A 17,711-nucleotide genomic window follows, 5' to 3' on the forward strand; every position below is an offset into this window, starting at 1 on the left:
GCTGCCTTTTAGCTCTCTATATAGGTAAAACGGCGCCATTACAAATGGAGCGCAACAATGCGTGAGTGGGTCGTGCAGCGCATGCATTAATTGCGTTAAATATTTTAACGTAATACATTTTTTAAAAAAATAATTACCGCCATTATCGGGATAAATTTGATAACCCGACCTTAAACCAAAACTAAAGACTCTGGATGAGTGTAACATATTATGTCTGTGACGTTAAATACAATTAGAAAACGATTTAATTAAAAAATATAGGCATGTTAAAAAAAGGCATGTCCGATATTTTTTTGCCGATTCCGATACTTTGAAAATGACGTGATCAGACCCGATCGATGATCGGGACATCTCTAATAAATGCTTGAGTCCCCCCCCCAACATTTATTAACCATTATCAAATGCTTTTTTTTTTTTTTTTTTTTTAAATCAAAATCTCTTATTTTTCACAATAGTAGTGCGTTGGTTTCCAGTTAGAAAAAAAAACAAAGTGGGATGAGAAATGGGACTGACATCCAACACACATACAATAGAGAAGTAATGATAATAAAAATAGGAAGAAAAAAAAAAATAATAATAACCGAAATAAACCAAAAATAAACCACGAAATTAATCCCTTTCACTGCCAGTGAGTTTCATGACCATTGCACATTGAGTTTTAGTAATTGTTTTGGATCGTAAGTATCAATACAATAAAGATATGTCAGATTATGGAATGCCAAGGGTTTAAGAGGACTAACACATGTTTAAAAAAGGTCCCCAGGCACGTAGGAATCTCCCATTAGAATAATAGAGTATCTGATCTTTTCAATTTTCAAACATGTCATTAAGGCCGTCAGCCATTTGGTGTGTGTGGGAGGGAGGGGGTCCACCCACCTGAGGAGGACAGACCTACGGGCCAGGAGGGAGGCAAAGGCTAGAGTGCGGCGCTGATCAGAAGACAGTCGAGAGTCCTCTGTAACTCCGAATAAACCAATAAGAGGGTTCGGTTCCACCCTCACTGTTAAGATCTGTGAGAGGGAATGAAAAACCTCTGTCCAGAATTTGCTGAGTTTAGTACAAGTCCAAAACATATGAAAGAGTGAGCCATCTGAGATGTTGCATTTGGAACAGAGTGGGCTGATGTCAGGGTAAAAAGTGGCCAGTTTGGTTTTGGAGATGTGAACTCTGTGGACCACTTTGAATTGGATTAGATTATGGCGAGCGCACAGAGATGAGGAATTGACTTGTTTTATGATAGATAACCATATTTCCTCAGAGAAGGGGGTACCAAGGTCCTCCTCCCATTCCGCCCTGACTCTATCCATAGATGCAGACTTCAGAGCCAACATCGTGTAAAACACAGAGATAGGCCTCTTCTGGTTTGGTTTTGAGGAAAGAACCATGTCAACAATAGTCCTGTCGGAGTTTAGCGTGGCGGGCAGATTACAAAGTATAAAATGTCGAATTTGCAGATAACGGAAGAAATTTGACTGTGGAAGTGCAAACTTGTTACGTAATTGTTGAAATGATGCCAAATTATCATCAATAAATAAATCTCTGAAGTGTTCTATTCCCCTCTGACTCCACTCTTTGAAGGCGGGGTCATTGAGTGAAGGTTTGAAAAAATGATTATGTAGTATTGGGCTTGATGGTGAGAAGTCATGTAAAATGAAAAGTTTTCGGAACTGAGACCAGATCCTCACTGAGTGTTTAACCACTGGGTTCTTTAAAGATCTGGTTGAGAGTGGAAGAGAGGAGCCAATCAATGCAGCCAAGGATACATCATCCTCTGATCTCAACTCCATTGCCACCCAGTCAGGAGGATCTGGACGACAATGAAAGTGAGACCAGAATGTAAGACACCGCAGGTTGGCCGCCCAATAATAAAAACGGAAATTAGGCAAAGCCAAGCCACCGGCAGCCCTCGTCTTTTGTAAGTGGGTTTTATTAAGACAAGTCCTTTTTCCTTTCCAAATATAAGATGAGATAATCGAGTCAAGATGGTCGAAAAAGGTTTTGGGAATAAAAATTGGTAGCGCCTGAAATAAGTACAAGAATTTTGGTAAAATTGTCATTTTAATGGAATTTAATCGCCCAATGAGAGACATGGAGAGTGGTGACCATTGTGTGAGTGTTTGTTTGGTTTGAGTTACTAGGTTTAAAAAGTTCTCTTTAAAAAGGTCTTTGTGCTTCCGGGTCATCGTGATGCCTAAATAAGAAACTTTGTCAGTTTCAATTTTAAATGGTAAATGGTGTTGAAAGTTGGTAAAGTCTAAAGCAGACATAATATTGCCAATTGGAAACAGCTCACTTTTTTCAAAGTTAATTTTATACCCAGATAGTTGACTGAAGTTATTAAGTAGTGATAGAGCCGAATGGAGAGAAGTAATCGGGTTTGAGACAAGGAGCATAAGGTCGTCCGCATAAATCGAGGCCTTATGTTCAATGCCGCCTCTCCATATACCCGTGATGTCATCCCGGCTACGGATGGCGATTGCAAGAGGTTCGATAACCAGGTCGAATAGCATGGGGCTGAGAGGACACCCCTGGCGAGTACCACGATGCAGTCTGAAAGGATTAGACAGCTGGGAGTTGGTTCGGATAGAGGCTGTAGGATGAGAGTAAAGCAATTTAATCCACGCAATGAAATTTGGCCCAAAACCAAATTTCTCCAGCACTGCCCACAGGTAGACCCACTCCACGCGATCGAATGCTTTTCCAGCATCAATGGAAACTATACACTCAGGGATGTCATCAGGAGTAGAATAGATAATGTTTAATAGTCGGCGTACATTAAAGAACGAGTGCCTACCTTTTATAAAACCGGTTTGGTCCTCAGATATGATAGCTGGAAGGATGGTTTCTAGTCTGCGAGCGAGAACTTTAGGTAGAATTTTTGCATCGGTGTTAATAAGAGAGATGGGCCTATACGAGGCGCAATGCGTGTGATCTTTGCCTGTTTTGGGGATAAGGGTAATATAGGCTTCAGAAAATGATTTAGGAAGGGAACCTTGCCTAAATGATTCGCAGAGCACAGAATAAAGTTGTGGAGTCAAAAGTAAAGAGAACTTTTTAAAGAACTCAGCTGGAAAACCATCGGGGCCTGGACTGCTGCCTGACTGCATTGAAAAAATAGCTGAGGCTATTTCATCCTGTGTTATAGGCTCATCCAGTCTCTTACCATGGTCTGGTTGGAGTTTGGAAACATTGAGACTGCTTAGAAAGTTGCAAATGTCATTAGGATCGGGTGGAGATTCTGAGGAGTAGAGGTTTGAATAAAAATCCCTGAAAGCATCATTAATTTGAGTGTGGTCCGTGGTAATTTCACCATTTTGTGTATGAATTTTAGTTATGTTTTGTTTCGCAGAAGAACCCCTCAGCTGGTTTGTAAGCAGTTTGTCGGCCTTGTCTCCGTGGGCATAGAATGTGGCTTTATTTTTGAGGAGCAAATGTTCGACTGAATGGGTAGTAAGTAGGTCAAATTTAGTTTGGAGCTCTAATCGTTCTTTATAAAGATTTTGATTTTTAGTTTGCGCATACTGTTTGTCAATTTCCCCAATTTGATGAGCCAGATCCGAACGCTCTTTGTTACCTTTACTTTTCATTTGAGCTGTGTAAGATATAATTTGTCCCCTAAGGTAGGCCTTAAGGGCATCCCATACAATCAAACTAGAGACCTCGGGGGATATGTTAGTCGATAAGAAAAAGGTTATTTCATTTTTTATGAACTCCACAAATTTGTCATCTGACAGAAGAGTGGAGTTGAAGCGCCACTGTCTGCTCCTCCGGGGGAGATTTGGGAGGGAGATGGCCATGGAAACAGGCGCGTGGTCTGAAATGACAATACTATGGTAATCACAGGAGCGGATAAGGGGCAGGAGACCATGGTCTAGTAAAAAATAGTCTATGCGTGAATATGTATGGTGGACATAGGAAAAGAAGGAGTATTCTTTTTCCTGGGGATGTAAAGAGCGCCACACATCGCAAACACCATATTGCATGAGGAAGGCCTGAATGAGAACGGCTGATTTACTCGGCGTGCCGGGGTTGATGGAAGACCGGTCTAAGAGTGGATCCAGCCAGCAATTCAAATCACCTCCCAAGACAAGAGAGTATGTATTAAGGTCTGGGAGTAATGAAAATAGGCGCTCAAAAAAGCTTGGTTCATCCACATTGGGGGCATAAACATTAACGAGGACCACCATTGTGTTGTGTAATTTCCCAGTCACAATAACATATTGGCCAAATTTATCAGAGGTCACATTATGAGGCTCAAAGGTAATATTTGGAGAGATTAAGATCAAAACTCCTCTGGCCTTGGCCTGAAAGGAGGAGTGGAACGCCCCTCCCCCCCGACCCGTCAGGAGACGCCCGCTGTCTGAGGTGCGAATGTGTGTTTCTTGCAGAAAAGCAATATCTGCTTTGAGCTGTCTTAAATGTGAAAAAATCTTTCTCCTCTTCACTGGGTGGTTCAAGACCCTGACATTCCAACTGACAAAATTCACACAACTATCCACAAGCATTTAGAGAAAGTGAAGAGTGTGAAATTAACTAAATGGCCGGTCAAAGAAAAATAGATATATACGTGTACATTTGATTCCCCAGCTGTTGGCAGTGACCACCCCCCCACCCCTCCCAAGAAAAGAAAGCAGCAAGCTCTTAAACCCAAACATCTAACTAAATCTTCCTGTCTCAACTAAGCTGCTCCTCCGGTATCGAGCATTATAATAGTAAAAGTCAAACATCCCCATAGACAACATTGAAACAAAGATCAGTCCTGAAAGACTTGTCAGATTCTATTTAAATTAGATTCAATCGAGTTGAACTGAATTCGGGACCAGTAAAAAAAAAAAAGGGTTGAGTATAAAGCAGTGCATACTGACATGTCAGTAGTCTTAAAGTTTCAAATGTGCTGGCTCCACTATAACTGTCACTCAGACTACAAACATACAAAGGAAAAAACCATATGTATGGCGCACGTACGCACACACACAGATTAGATTATTTTATTTTTTTTTCCTCTTCTCTTTCTTTCCCTTTAAATAATTTATTTATTTATTTTAATAGAGCAGTTACGATCAGTGTTGTTAATAACGGCGTTACTAACGGCGTTATTTTTTTCAGTAATGAGTAATCTAATTAATTACTTTTCTCATCTTGGCAACGCCGTTACCGTTACTGAGGCGGGAAAGGCGTGCGTTACTATGCGTTACTAAGTTGGTTGAATAAAAAAAAGTCTGAGAGAAACGGACTCACGGGGACGAGAGCAGAGCAGGAGTGGGGAAGACGCCGTTCCAACCGCGATGCTAGGTGGCTCCAATAATACCTGACTGCAGCCATAGCCGACAAACTACGCCCACATGACACGGTAGATATCATATTATAGAACTAGATGCAAATGACAGACACTGCTGCACTGCCAACATGTTTTAAGGACTACATGCGTTTGTAAACAGCCGCCATCTTAAAGCAGTAGACCTCTCAGGAAGGCCCTGATGTAGAGATCCTTCCTAGCGAACCTAAGTAATTTTTTAAAATCTGAAATGCTCCTAAATCGGCAAAATCTTAACTTAAATCTATCTTTAAATGATGAAACAGTTTTAAAACTTACACATGTTTAAAGTAGACAGAAGGCAACTAATGCAATAACGGGAGAAATTTTAACAACTTCAACGATTGATTCACAACTTTAAATGACTTCCACACATAGCAAAGGTTACTAGCTAGTTATCGCAATACCCTTGTGTCTAGTTAAGTGGAGGGTAAAGAATTGGGCTAGGGCCAATTGTCCCCCAAACACTTTAAGCTTCACATTGTGTGACCTGTGTGGTTTTTTTTTTTTTTTTTTTTTTTTTTTTTTTTTTTTGAGGAAAAAAAAAATATCACTAGTTACTTTGCCAAGTAACTAATTACTCTTACATTCAGGTAACTGAGTTACTAACGCACTTACTTTTTGGGAGAAGTAATTTGTAACTGTAATTAATTACTTTTTTAAAGTAAAATTAACAACACTGCATGGCACTAAATGCGTTAGTAGACAGCCGCCATCTTAAAGCAGTAGACTTTTTAGGACTGCTCTGTTGTAGAGAACCTTCCAAAATGCAATAATGGGAGCAATTTTAACAACTTTTAACAGTTGATCCAGGGTAAAGGGTAAATTAGGGTAAAGAATTGGGCTCGGGCCAATTGTACCAAAAACCTTCACAAAAAACTTCACATAGTGTGGCCAATGTTTTTTTTTTTTTTTTTTTTTGAGGGGAAAAAAAAAAAAAAAAGTAATTATCACCAATTACTTTGCCAAGTAACTAATTACTCTTACATTCAGGTAATTGAGTTACTAACGCAATTACTTTTTGGGAGAAGTAATTTGTAACTATAATGAATTACTTTTTTTCAGAAAGATTAACAACACTGGTTACGATAAGCCAGTGCTTCTCAATTATTTTCTGTTACGCCCCCCCAAGGAAGACGTAAATGTTTCGCGCCCCCCCCAACTCTCTGCCGCCACTGTAAATAGTATAATTCGTCTATATTACTATTATAAGTACGCCTCAGCCTAACATTGTGTCCTTTTTTTTCTATTAAAAAAAAAAAAAGTAACATAGATCAACTTATAATAAAGTATAACTTTTTTAACATTGTGTTGCTTGTAACAGAAAAGACTTAACGCGCATCAATTTGCCTGAAGTTAAAAAAAAAAAAAAAAAAAAAGTCACATCCAAACTGTAAAAATACACTCAAGGTACATTTTTGACCATTTGATACTGAAAAATAAAATGTAATAAAATCAGTAAATAATGACAAATTCAAATTGATTAGAAACATTTACTCTTCAGGACAACATGCCAAAAACTTTGACCGAAAAAAAAACAAAACTGAATAGAAGGGGGGGGGGTGTCTTTGGACAGAAGGAAAGTTTTTATTTTCGCTGATTCACCACAGTGCTCACTGGTTTACTGATATAACACTGACAAAGCGGGACGATTGTGAAAATTGGCAGTATTCGGCACATTTTCGCTGAAAAATAGTCAAGCGGCTTATCAATGAGATTGAGGTCTAATGTCTTTAAGTGGCGTCTTAACTGATTTGGCTTCTCCGCTATAATCATTTTTAGACTCAGTAAACAGTGGTCTTTCCTCATTTTCCACTATATTGAAAGTCAAAGACAAACGGCCCGAAAAAAGCGCATTCTCGGCGGCCGAGGGAGAACCGTAGGTGAGGGCGGTGGTCGTGACGATCCCAAGCCGAAAACGGCACTTCTCGGCCGGACACGTGAGAACCGAAGAAGACACTAAGACAGTGGGTCGCTGCGTGAGTCCAGCTCTGCATGAGTCTCTTCCGTGTGCTCTTGCTTACTTCAAAAATACTGCACGCACTTTGAAAATGAGAGCGCCACTGCCACCCACGGAGTGGATGTGCAAGTACACTTTATTCTAGTACGGCAAAAAAAAAAAAAAAAAAAAAAAGCATGTTCCCCGAGGTCACTCGCGCCCCCCCTGGCATCGCTCTGCGCCCCCCTGGGGGGGCGCGCCCCACCATTTGAGAAGTACTGCGATAAGCGCGTTCCTAGCGTGTTCTGCATGGCTCAGTCGCGCTGCTGTAATAAAGTAGCTAATTACAGTAAATTTGTAAACGAACCAGCATGTCGGTACTCCGTGGCCATCTGGAACTACGGCAGAGTTACCTCTCATCCAGTCAGGTTGAAAGTGTGTTATGAAGTTATGAACGTGATGTGGGAAGGGTGTCGATGTACTTCTGTGCCTCTTCAACTGAGCTGATCCATTTCTTGACTCCCCTGGCCAGCGTGAGCCGCAGCCGGGCTGGGTATAGCAGCGGGGGTTTCAGACCCCGCTTGTACAGCTCCGCCATGATGTCTCGGTATTCCACGTGCTTGCTGGCCACCTCGGGACTGTAATCCTCCACCACTCGGATCGTGTGGCCGCGATAGTTGAGCATCCCTCTCCGACGCGACTCCCTGATGAGTAGGTCCTTGGTCTGGTAGCGGTGGAGGCGTACAATTACCGGTCGCGGCCGCTGTCCGGGAGCCGGTTTAGCCGCCAGGGTTCGGTGGGCTCTGTCGATGTCCGGCTTGGAAGGCAGCGTTTCGGAGCCGAAAACCTCCATCAGCAGGTCCGCGAAGAACTCGGAGGGTCGGCCGGTAGACTCAGGGATCCCCAGAATACGGATGTTTTGCCTGCGGCTTCATCCCTCTAAGTCAGTCACTTTGGCTTTTAACTTGGCGTTGTCGATGGTCAGCGCGGCGCACCTTTCCTCCAGGTCGCTAAATCGCTGGCTCAGGTCGTCCGCGGCGAGTTCCAATGAGGACACCCGCTGGTCGTGGTCATCCACAGTCTGTCTCAGCGTGTCCAGCTTTGAGTCCAGTTGACTGAAAGAACTTTTGAACTCAGCCGCGATGTCCTCGCGGTGGTTTTCGAGTAGCGTCGAGATCGCATCAAGTGTTAAGCTAGTGTTAGCTTCTTCTTTCTTGCTCGACTTACTGCCTTTAGAAGCCATTAGGAGAATTGGTTTTACCTTTAGAGCGTTATCAACCAAATAGACGAGTGATTTAAGTTGGGCGATGTTGTTGATAAAACGAAAAATTAACCGGCGAGCACGCGCCGTGCAGCTACTCCATCTGTCTCCGGACATCAAATGCTTTTAGGACCCTTATTGTAAAGAGTAGCACATGTGTCCCTTAACTAAGAAATTATAAATGCTTAAGTTAACAAACCCTATATATCTATATAGGCATACAGTGGGGCAAATAAGTATTTAGTCAACCACTAATTGTGCAAGTTCTCCCACATGAAAATTGTAATTGTCAACATGGGTAAACTTCAACCATGAGAGACAGAATGTGGAAAACCCCCCAGAAAATCACATTGTTTGATTTTCTAAGAAAACTGAGTAAAATTTACTTGAAGCTCTGACAGATAAGTTAACTTATTTCTAGCAGATTTACACTGAAAACAAGGGAATTTAACTAGTTTTTAGAAAGGTGTTTTTGCTGTGTAAATTTCAGCTGTTGCAACAGGTGTGTTAAATCCATCATGCTGAGCCATAAAAGAACAACAACAATTTGCATGTCCTATTTTAATATTTAGAGAGGCTGTGCATCTTTGAACATTGTAATAAAAAATAAACAAATTCACATCATGACAGTATAATAAAAGGCAAAACAGGACATAATGAGTTTGACAGGGCACAGTGAGGGTTCAAGCAGTCCTTGTGCAGTCAGGAATTAGGACTAATGACCTGTTTACTATACGAATAGTAGTAACAATCCTTCAACCCGAAAGGAATCACTGTATTGTACTGTAGTTAGGTTTGCGAATCTTTCTAGATTGAAGGATTGCAATTTGATACAAAGGTGATATCTTGAAATCATATTGGTTCGATTGTAAATTGATTACTTTTGGAAGCAGTATGATAAAATCAATAGCTACTATGCACAATTGAGTTGTCTGTCTTGTAAAAAACCCCAACATGGTCCAGATTTTGGATTTTTGTTTCCCTGGTGCACTAAAATTTGACCCAAGTGACTCTAGTTAAGGCTGACTTATGTTTCTGCGGCAGACCTACACTGCTAAGGCAGACCCAATTTACAACCCTTCGTCGTAGCCTGACGTGCATCTCCACAATTTTCTGACTGGTCGACGTGTCAACGCTTGGTGACGTGGCGCAAATGGACTGTGATTGGACCGCTCAGACTGTTGTTTACGGTTCAGCGCGAAATCCCCGTCATTTTCAAACATTGTTTTGCTACACGCAAAAATGGACCAAGCCGATGAGAGTATCATCGAAGAGTAAGTACGACAACTTCTACAATGTCTCGTCAAGACATTATAAAGATTGCCAAAGGGCAAAGTCACAAACCAAACCAAAGGGTTGCATAAAAAGAAGAACCACCGAGACAAGTATGTGTGTTCGGAAGCGAATGGCCACCTGAAGTCGGCCAAACACTGCCAGCTTTTTATCACTTTGTCGTATTTTTGGTTGGTGCTTTTCATCATTTATTGTGTACATATGTTTGCTGTGAGTCTGTGACTTATTTACATTTCACACTTCAAGTCAATGAAGAATAAAGCACAGGTTTGGTGTCAAAAGAGTTGTTTTGATGTTTAATTTTCAACAACAGTTCACACACTTGATACATCATCGCTGATTGAGAGTGCCTAACAGATGGGGGGAAGAAGGAGAGGAGACTGATGGCTTTCCCCACTTTATTGTGGTAACAATAAAATAAATAACAAAATAATAGCGCTCTGCCGCAACATGCGACCGCTAACTTTCACTTCCTCCCGTTCTTTTCACTTCCCGCCACGTCACCGCTCCCCTGTCTGATCGCCTCTTTAAGGACCCCCGCATAGTTACAGACATTACAGTATGATCAACATTTGTTGTTCAATGTTGATGAGCTGAGGATCCACATTCAAGCGTTCCATTAAAGTTGGCATTATTGTGTAACTGGACCAAAACTAGAAGAAGTCGACAAGAGTCCCCCCAAACGGTACAAACACAACGCCACACCCCTCTAGTGGCTTGGCGGTGAATTACAGATCAACGCATTTCCTTGTCGCATGTAACCCAGGTTAACATTGTCTCACCAAATAAGAGCAAGTGAAAGACAACCATTAAAAGATTACATTGTTTAAACATTAAAATAAAAAATGTAAAAATAATTCTTTGGTTAAAACAACAACAACAAAAGATTTAAAACATTATATAATCAGCATGCAATGAATTATTTAGTTGAAAAGAAATAAAAAGTTAAAATTTTCCATTTTGAAAATCTCAATTGGCGAAATGCACTAACTCGTAGAATGTGCACTTCATCGCTGTTGCTCATTCTTGACTGAGGAAGGAAAGCGGTGAGTCTATTTAGTGTTACTGCTGTAAAGTTTTAAAATCTGATAGAAATTAGGACACTAAAACGTTACTTTTAACTGTGAAAGGTGTATTTTTGGGTTATTCACAAGCAATGTTCATCTTCGTGACAAAACTGCTTGCTGAAAGGGACTTGGTGAGTTCGAAATTTTACTTTATTATATTTGGTGAATATTTAGTTCATATTATACTAGTCAGTGTATGTTAAAAGTGTTTGATTCATGATATAAATGTCGCACGATAAACCGAGAATTGGTGTTTAATTGAATGTATGACGTCGCCTTTTTGTCTAGCCTAGCCACCTGCGCTTTTGGTTTTTAACGTGCGTCAATGCACTATTTTTGACTTCACTCGACGATAACTTTAATTTTAACCGTACTTAGAGATCTTTCGCGTGCGAATTACTTTATTTATTTATGTATTTTTGTAAATTTGATTGGCTATTAAAGCTTGATTCAGAAGTGACTGAACAATTGTTGGAGAGAAAGATTCCAACCGAGAGACAAGATGGCGAGCTAACCAAAGCCGATCCATTGAACTGTGCCTCACGCAGGAGCGAAACGCACGCACGACGTTAGTTTTACATCCTTTAACCTGGTAGGATTCACCATATTTTTATGTTGCCCAGCGGAGGATTTTTTCCCCTCTCTGGATCAATAGAAAACAGCCAGAAATTACTGTATACAGCCAGAAAGACAGCGACCAAATAGACTCCTTTCTACTGGTGCCGTTCAGCCTTATGCTGAATTGTTTTGAGTTTACTATTTTTTGTCAATTTTATTTTTTATGAATCTGTCTTAAAAACTTTAAAGTGCCTGTGACACGAAAAAGCATGTTTATTTCATAATACACGCGGTATTTTATGCCCCTGAATGATATGGACCGCTTGGATGTGTGTGGAAGCGATCGCTATATTTATTTAGTTTTTTGAATCCCGCGCCATGAAAATGAGTGACTTCCGGCTTCGGTCTTGCATTGAGGAGGAGGGCGCTGTGACGTGTACGGTAGAAGACGTTCTCTTCACTATACAGTGTACTGTTGTGTATGAGGACGAAGGATTCAGCTGATTTTGCGGATTAATACTTTTATTTTTTGCATCACGCCAGCCAAACGGCTGCAGAAAAATCATTCTGTATGCGGGAGAGGCGTATGCGCCTTTTTGGAGTTTCAAAAGGTTCCCATTCACCGTGGATATTTACTGTGGGACCATTGGACTTACAAGGAAGTGAGTAAACATCTTGTTTTGTATTATGTCAAATACGAATACAGTGATTACAAAGTAAACACTATAAAATTCCTTTAATTAAAGGACTACTTACGTTTGATCATTGATAGGCATGTAAAAAGCTATCCTCATGCTCATTAGCAGTTAGCTGTTAGCGCGTTAGCTACACAACAACTCCAGCCACCCTCCTCCAGGGAACGAACTGTAAATTGCTCTCCGCCGGGCGGTTTGCCGATCCGCAAAGAAACTCGACAACCGGGTCGTCATGTCAAATAATCCAGGCTAGTTATGTGTGATTTTCCACTTCGAAGACTTTGAAACATCCCTCGGTTCGGGTTAGCATGTCGGCTAGCTGTCACTCCTTCTGGTCTGTTTACATTCTCCGAAGCCGGGGAAGGGAAATTACATATGTCCGATTTAGGTGTCATAAAATATCGTTCGGGAGGTGTAACAGTAAAGGTGAAGTCGACTGTTTTGACCATTATGGAGTAATTTTGCCATTTCGTCTTGAATAAATGGATTTTTATTATTTTATATTCCATTTAGCACAAGATTGTTATTTGTCATGACCATGCCATTTATTTAGCATTTGGGGAAAGTACTTGGGTAAAAAGAATATCCTGTAAAAATATTGAAGTAAAGAGACAGAAACAATGACATTTTGCCGCTCTCTTCGTCGCGTTTTCCTCATTGTGAATAGTTCCCCCTCGACGGGCTGACTGGTCCTTCTCAAGCCATTTATATAGCTATTGGGGAAAAATACTTGGATAAAAAGAATATCCTGTAAAAATATTGGGAGTAGAGAGACTGAAACAATGACATTTTGCAGCTCTCTTCGTCGCGTTTTCCTCGTTCTGAACAATTCCCCCTCAATGGGCTGAATAGTAAAACCGATGAGCCTAGTCTACCGCTGACGTCATCCACCTGTTGGGGACGCTAAAGCCCTATAATGGTAGGCGTGGCTAACCGGCAGATTAAAAGACTAATTTCTCGTCATCTGCGCTTTGCTAAATTGTTGTATATAGTCGAATCGTCTCAAAATATGATTCTAATTCACATAATAATGCCATTTAAGACTTTTTTCTGGTGTCATATGCTCTTTAAGTGTTATTGACATAGAAATTTTGTTGATCAACAAAAGCAAAACATTTGATGGGGAAATTTGAATATTGAAACTCAAAATAGAAACTAAACGTCTATAAAACTGAGGAAGTTGAAGAAATCAATTGATGAAAAAGAAAATTAGAAATCTGAAAAATTAGAAATCTGAAAAAAAACACGAAATATTAGACATCAGTTAATGATTCTAAGCAAAAAATTACAGACATTTTGAATAATAAATATGATTAATTACCTTCGTTTTATGGCTGGGTTGAAACAAAAGCTGTTGCGCGATGTCTGTAAACAGGGGTTTTCAGGGTATAACGGACATATTAAATATAGTTTGGGGGCTTAATGCGCCATTAATCTGCTATGGCAGCATATAGACATATTGTTCTATCGAACACAACAGTTGTTTTGGCTTAAAATACAGCAGTTTCTTTTAAAGAGGTGTGCAAGAGCAGAAACTGCTTTTTCAGTCTTGTCTGTGTGTTCCGCCATACAGGGTGACCCAAAAAAAAAGTTTACACTCAGTTGACTGCTTGTTTAAAAGCCATTGAAACATATCTAAATAGGTTGTCATGCTTAAGTGATTCATTAAGGTCACTCAATGCAGCTGGTAATCTCTCGTCTCTACAATTCCTGTGCTTCTGCTGAAAATGAAGAAAACTTTAGCTGTACCTGAATTGCTGCGTGCCGGTCTGACACCTACTGAGATTGCAGCAAATCTGAGAATATCCAGATGTGCAGTCTGCAACGTTAAAAAGAAGCTGAAAGATACTGGAACAGCCTCACGAAAACCTGGGTCTGGAAGTGCCGATCTGTGCGGACCAAAAAGTTGATTGACAAGGTGATATGTGGCCACCCCGGAGTCCAGATCTCAATCCCCTGGATTATAGCATATGGGCAACTGTGGAGGACAGTGCCTGTGAGAAGCCACAAACTTCTGTGGCAGCCTTGGAGAGGTCCATTATTAGATCTTGGGAAAAGATGACAGCATCCTAAATAAAGAAGACCTGTCAAGCGTTCTGCAGGCGCCTGGAGGCTGTTGTGACACTTAAGGGAGGACACATTGAAAAATAGAGTGTACTGTACATGTTCTTTACAATAATGTATAATTTGTGATTAAATTCTAATTCTAAGATGAATAAACATGGCATTTAAGTTGTATTATGGCAGTGTAAACTTTTTTTTGGGTCACTCTGTATATAAAATAGGTCGGCAGTTCAAAACCATTATTTGTCTGAGTCATTTATTTCGTTTATGCAAATTACTGTTTCAGTAACCGAATTTAGCACTAGTCCATAATTAATTTGACAGTAATCACTTCTAAGGTGTTACACGCAGAACTATCGAATGTTCATTGATGCCGTAGTAGCTTCGCCGTCACCGCAACGCAGAAGCATAACTCTGGCTTTACAGCTGTACTTGCGCCATAATCTACATCCATTTCTATTTTTTGATGTGATGTCTATCACTGTCAATAGCAGCGAACGAGTTCAGAAGAAGCAATGAAAATGATGCTTCAAAGTGTGCAGTCTTCTCACTTCCACTCCCCTTTGCTCAGTTGCTGGCAGACATACTGGCAAAAACACACGCCTCCCTCCAGGTGACCTGGGTGGGGGCACGACTGAGCAAAGGGGAAGTGCTTTTTCGCAAGGCAGCAAGCGTACTCCGACGAGAACCAAAATAGAGCTTTTTTAAAGAGCGCCTCCGTGCTGGCTGAATGCTTGAATGTCACCGCAAACTCCCCTTTGCAACCTTCCAGAGAAACATAAACCAGATACATAATGGAATTGCACCGAAAGCCCATCACAAGCTTTTCGTCACAGAGAATTCTATTGGCCTGACCCGCAGCTTTTTGCATCTCCCTCACGACATACTTTTCGTCGTCCTTCCTCCAAAGACCAAGTTGAATGACAAAGCCAAATGGAACGGAGAGCAAACATAGCAAGATTACAATAAGTATGGGACTGCCTTCAGGTGTATCGGGTAAAATTGAGTTTTCTACTTTTCCATATATTAACACAGAAATTGCAATAAGTAAAATCATTGCTAATAAACCATAAATATCGAGAATAGCTCTAATCCAGAGTGGACGCAGCCATACTTTATCTAAAGACACACTGTTGATGATGTCAATGGCCTCCCTGTACTTCTCTTGGTTCACAATGATCAAGCGCAGTTGGTCCGGTAGGTCCATGTTACTGAATTGCCCCGCATCCCACTTGTCAAGACTTTCCACGTTAGCAGCAGTTAAAGGCTGCAGTGCCATCCCGTTGTAGATGGACGGAGGTTGGTTGGGAACCAACTTGGAGCCTTGGAGCTGCCGGTTAGGGGTGCAGAGCACCTTCAGCAACTTGGCCACAAACTCCGGGTCGCGAGCCTCCAAGTAGGTGAGGTGGCACAGATGGAGCGGGACGGTGACCCCTGGCTCCAAAAGCACAGGGACAAGAGGCTTTCTCTCCAGGCAGTCTCTGAACAGAGACATGTTGGCCTCCAGGAGACACCAGCGGCTCCTCACGAAATCCGAGCTGAGGACCAGCAAGACTTTCTGGCTCTCCTGGATGCCCTCGGATATGTTCTCCAGCACTGTTCGGCCCGCCGTGAAGTCACGCTCATGGTAGCAGATGTGAAGGCCGTGAGCTTCCAGCTGCTCTATGAGAGCATGCGTCCACTGGTAGTCGGTGCTGCTGTAGCTGATGAAGACGTGGAAAGTCTCGCCTGGCCTCAAAGGCGGAGGAACATTGGCGGGATGCACAGCAACACTGCCTGCATCAGAGCTCTTCTCATCCATCTTCTATGGCGAGATCACAGATATAATGCACAACAGTACAAGTTCAATTTTCATTAGTGCATGTACGTAAGATGATGAAATAGTGGATACAGTTGTACTATGACTTATGAGTACCCCAACTGCTTTATCTTTTTGTTTTTGTTGCTTGGCAAATCTCTAGCTTTATGTTTTGTTTGTGAAGTGGGGCTCGAAACAGCAAAGCCCTGGAACTACAGAAGTAAAAAGTAACATTTATGTTTTTACTGTTTCTATATGCAATACTTATTTTGGTAACTTGACACAACGAAGGGGGGTTAATAAAGTATAGTATTACATGAATAGTAGCTTGTGTTTTATTAGGTTTTCCAAAGATATATACACTTTTTTATATTATTTTATTACAATTGTGTTTAATGAGTGATGGAATTTACACTATATACCCCTTTAAGGCAGCACTCAGTTCAAGCGAGTGGCACCAAAGTGCTCAGAACAATGGCCCATAAAATCCCAAATATTAGGGCAGTCGTTGTGATATTTTCAGGGGATTGAAGGTGATACAAGTAGCCATCCCTATTTGTGATTCTTTGTCTTACAAAAGAAATGTGCATTTTAATGGATGGAACGCTCAAGTAATACACTACAAATTTATACGGTCCTAGATGATTTTTTTTTCTGACATCTAGTGAAATAATTTTCTCTATCTTGTTTTGAGTGTTAAAGACTAGTAAACAGATTAATGTGTCAGATGATTCCACTTACTTTAAGTGAATATAGTAACTCCAATATTTTTTCTTATTAAGCCCATACTTCTAAAAGTTGGTCGTCTTTCACCTATATCAAGAAAAATTTGCTTTCAAATAATGTTTTGAACAATGTCTATTCTCGTATTAAGAACATTTCTGACACTTCAAAGCTTTTTTCAAAGATTATTTATACTAATTTATTGCTTAAAATAAGTCTGTTGAGCTTATTTTCAGAGAGCTATTTTTCTTTTTTCAAGAAATCTAAGTGAATAAAATTTACTTGCAGCAGTGGGAGATACGTAATTTCACTTATTTCTAGTAAATTTACACTGAAAACAAGGGGATTTAACTAGTTTTAAGGAGGTGTGTTTTTGCAGTGTTCTTGTCCTCATGTGCCCCATTTGAAAATAGAGAATATCACTGCAAATATGCCAGTGCTGCTATTTCACGTTTTTTCCCCCCACTCTTCGTTAGAAATGAAAACAAGCACTAAAATAAATCCAACAGAGTACAATCCTACCTGCTCGTGTGCGACAGAGCCACATACAATAACCACACTGTGTGGAGGAACAAAAAGTGAAAGCAAACAGTCACAGGAAGCAGAAAACGTGCACTTCTCTTCTTTTTAGCTTTTTTTTTTTTTTTTTTTTTTTTTTTTTTTTTTTGCTTTTTATTCGGAGTATTAAAGAAACAGTGCACATTTCTGCTTTTTGAAGCGTTACTCTGAAACATTTGTTTAGAGATTATTTTCAGATAAAAGCAAAGTAGAAGGAACATTTTCTGACAGACAGTAAACATTGGACTAACAGTAAGAATGTCTGATCCACAGGCCACAGTTTGAGTCTCAACTCAGAACTTTGCACGTTATCCCCCATGTTGGTAAGGCTTTTGTCAGGGTACTACGATATCCTTCTCCGTTCAAACCACAATCCCCTAGATCATGGGTCGACAACCCAAAATGTTGAAAAATGTCTGGAGCCGCAAAAAATTAAAAGCC

The 17,711-nt window shown here is 40.7% G+C and overlaps 1 protein-coding gene across 1 annotated transcript; it reads right to left on the bottom strand.

The window, feature by feature from the left end:
- Positions 1-9,144: 9,144 nt before the first annotated feature.
- Positions 9,145-17,331, bottom strand: LOC130916529 (uncharacterized). The gene is made up of 2 exons (XM_057837318.1): positions 17,235-17,331; positions 9,145-15,995 (listed from the first exon to the last, which is right to left on the bottom strand). The coding sequence occupies exon 2, from the start codon at positions 15,990-15,992 to the stop codon at positions 14,739-14,741; it is 1,254 nt and encodes a 417-aa protein (XP_057693301.1). The 5' UTR covers positions 15,993-15,995; positions 17,235-17,331; the 3' UTR covers positions 9,145-14,738.
- Positions 17,332-17,711: the final 380 nt, after the last annotated feature.

The sequence above is a fragment of the Corythoichthys intestinalis genome, chromosome 5 (assembly GCF_030265065.1).
Source record: "Corythoichthys intestinalis isolate RoL2023-P3 chromosome 5, ASM3026506v1, whole genome shotgun sequence".
NCBI classification, from domain to species: Eukaryota; Metazoa; Chordata; class Actinopteri; order Syngnathiformes; family Syngnathidae; genus Corythoichthys; species Corythoichthys intestinalis.

Bases quoted from the DNA above. Each gene is read 5' to 3' on its own strand.
- LOC130916529 (XM_057837318.1), bottom strand. From the start codon at position 15,992: ATGGATGAGAAGAGCTCTGATGCAGGCAGTGTTGCTGTGCATCCCGCC.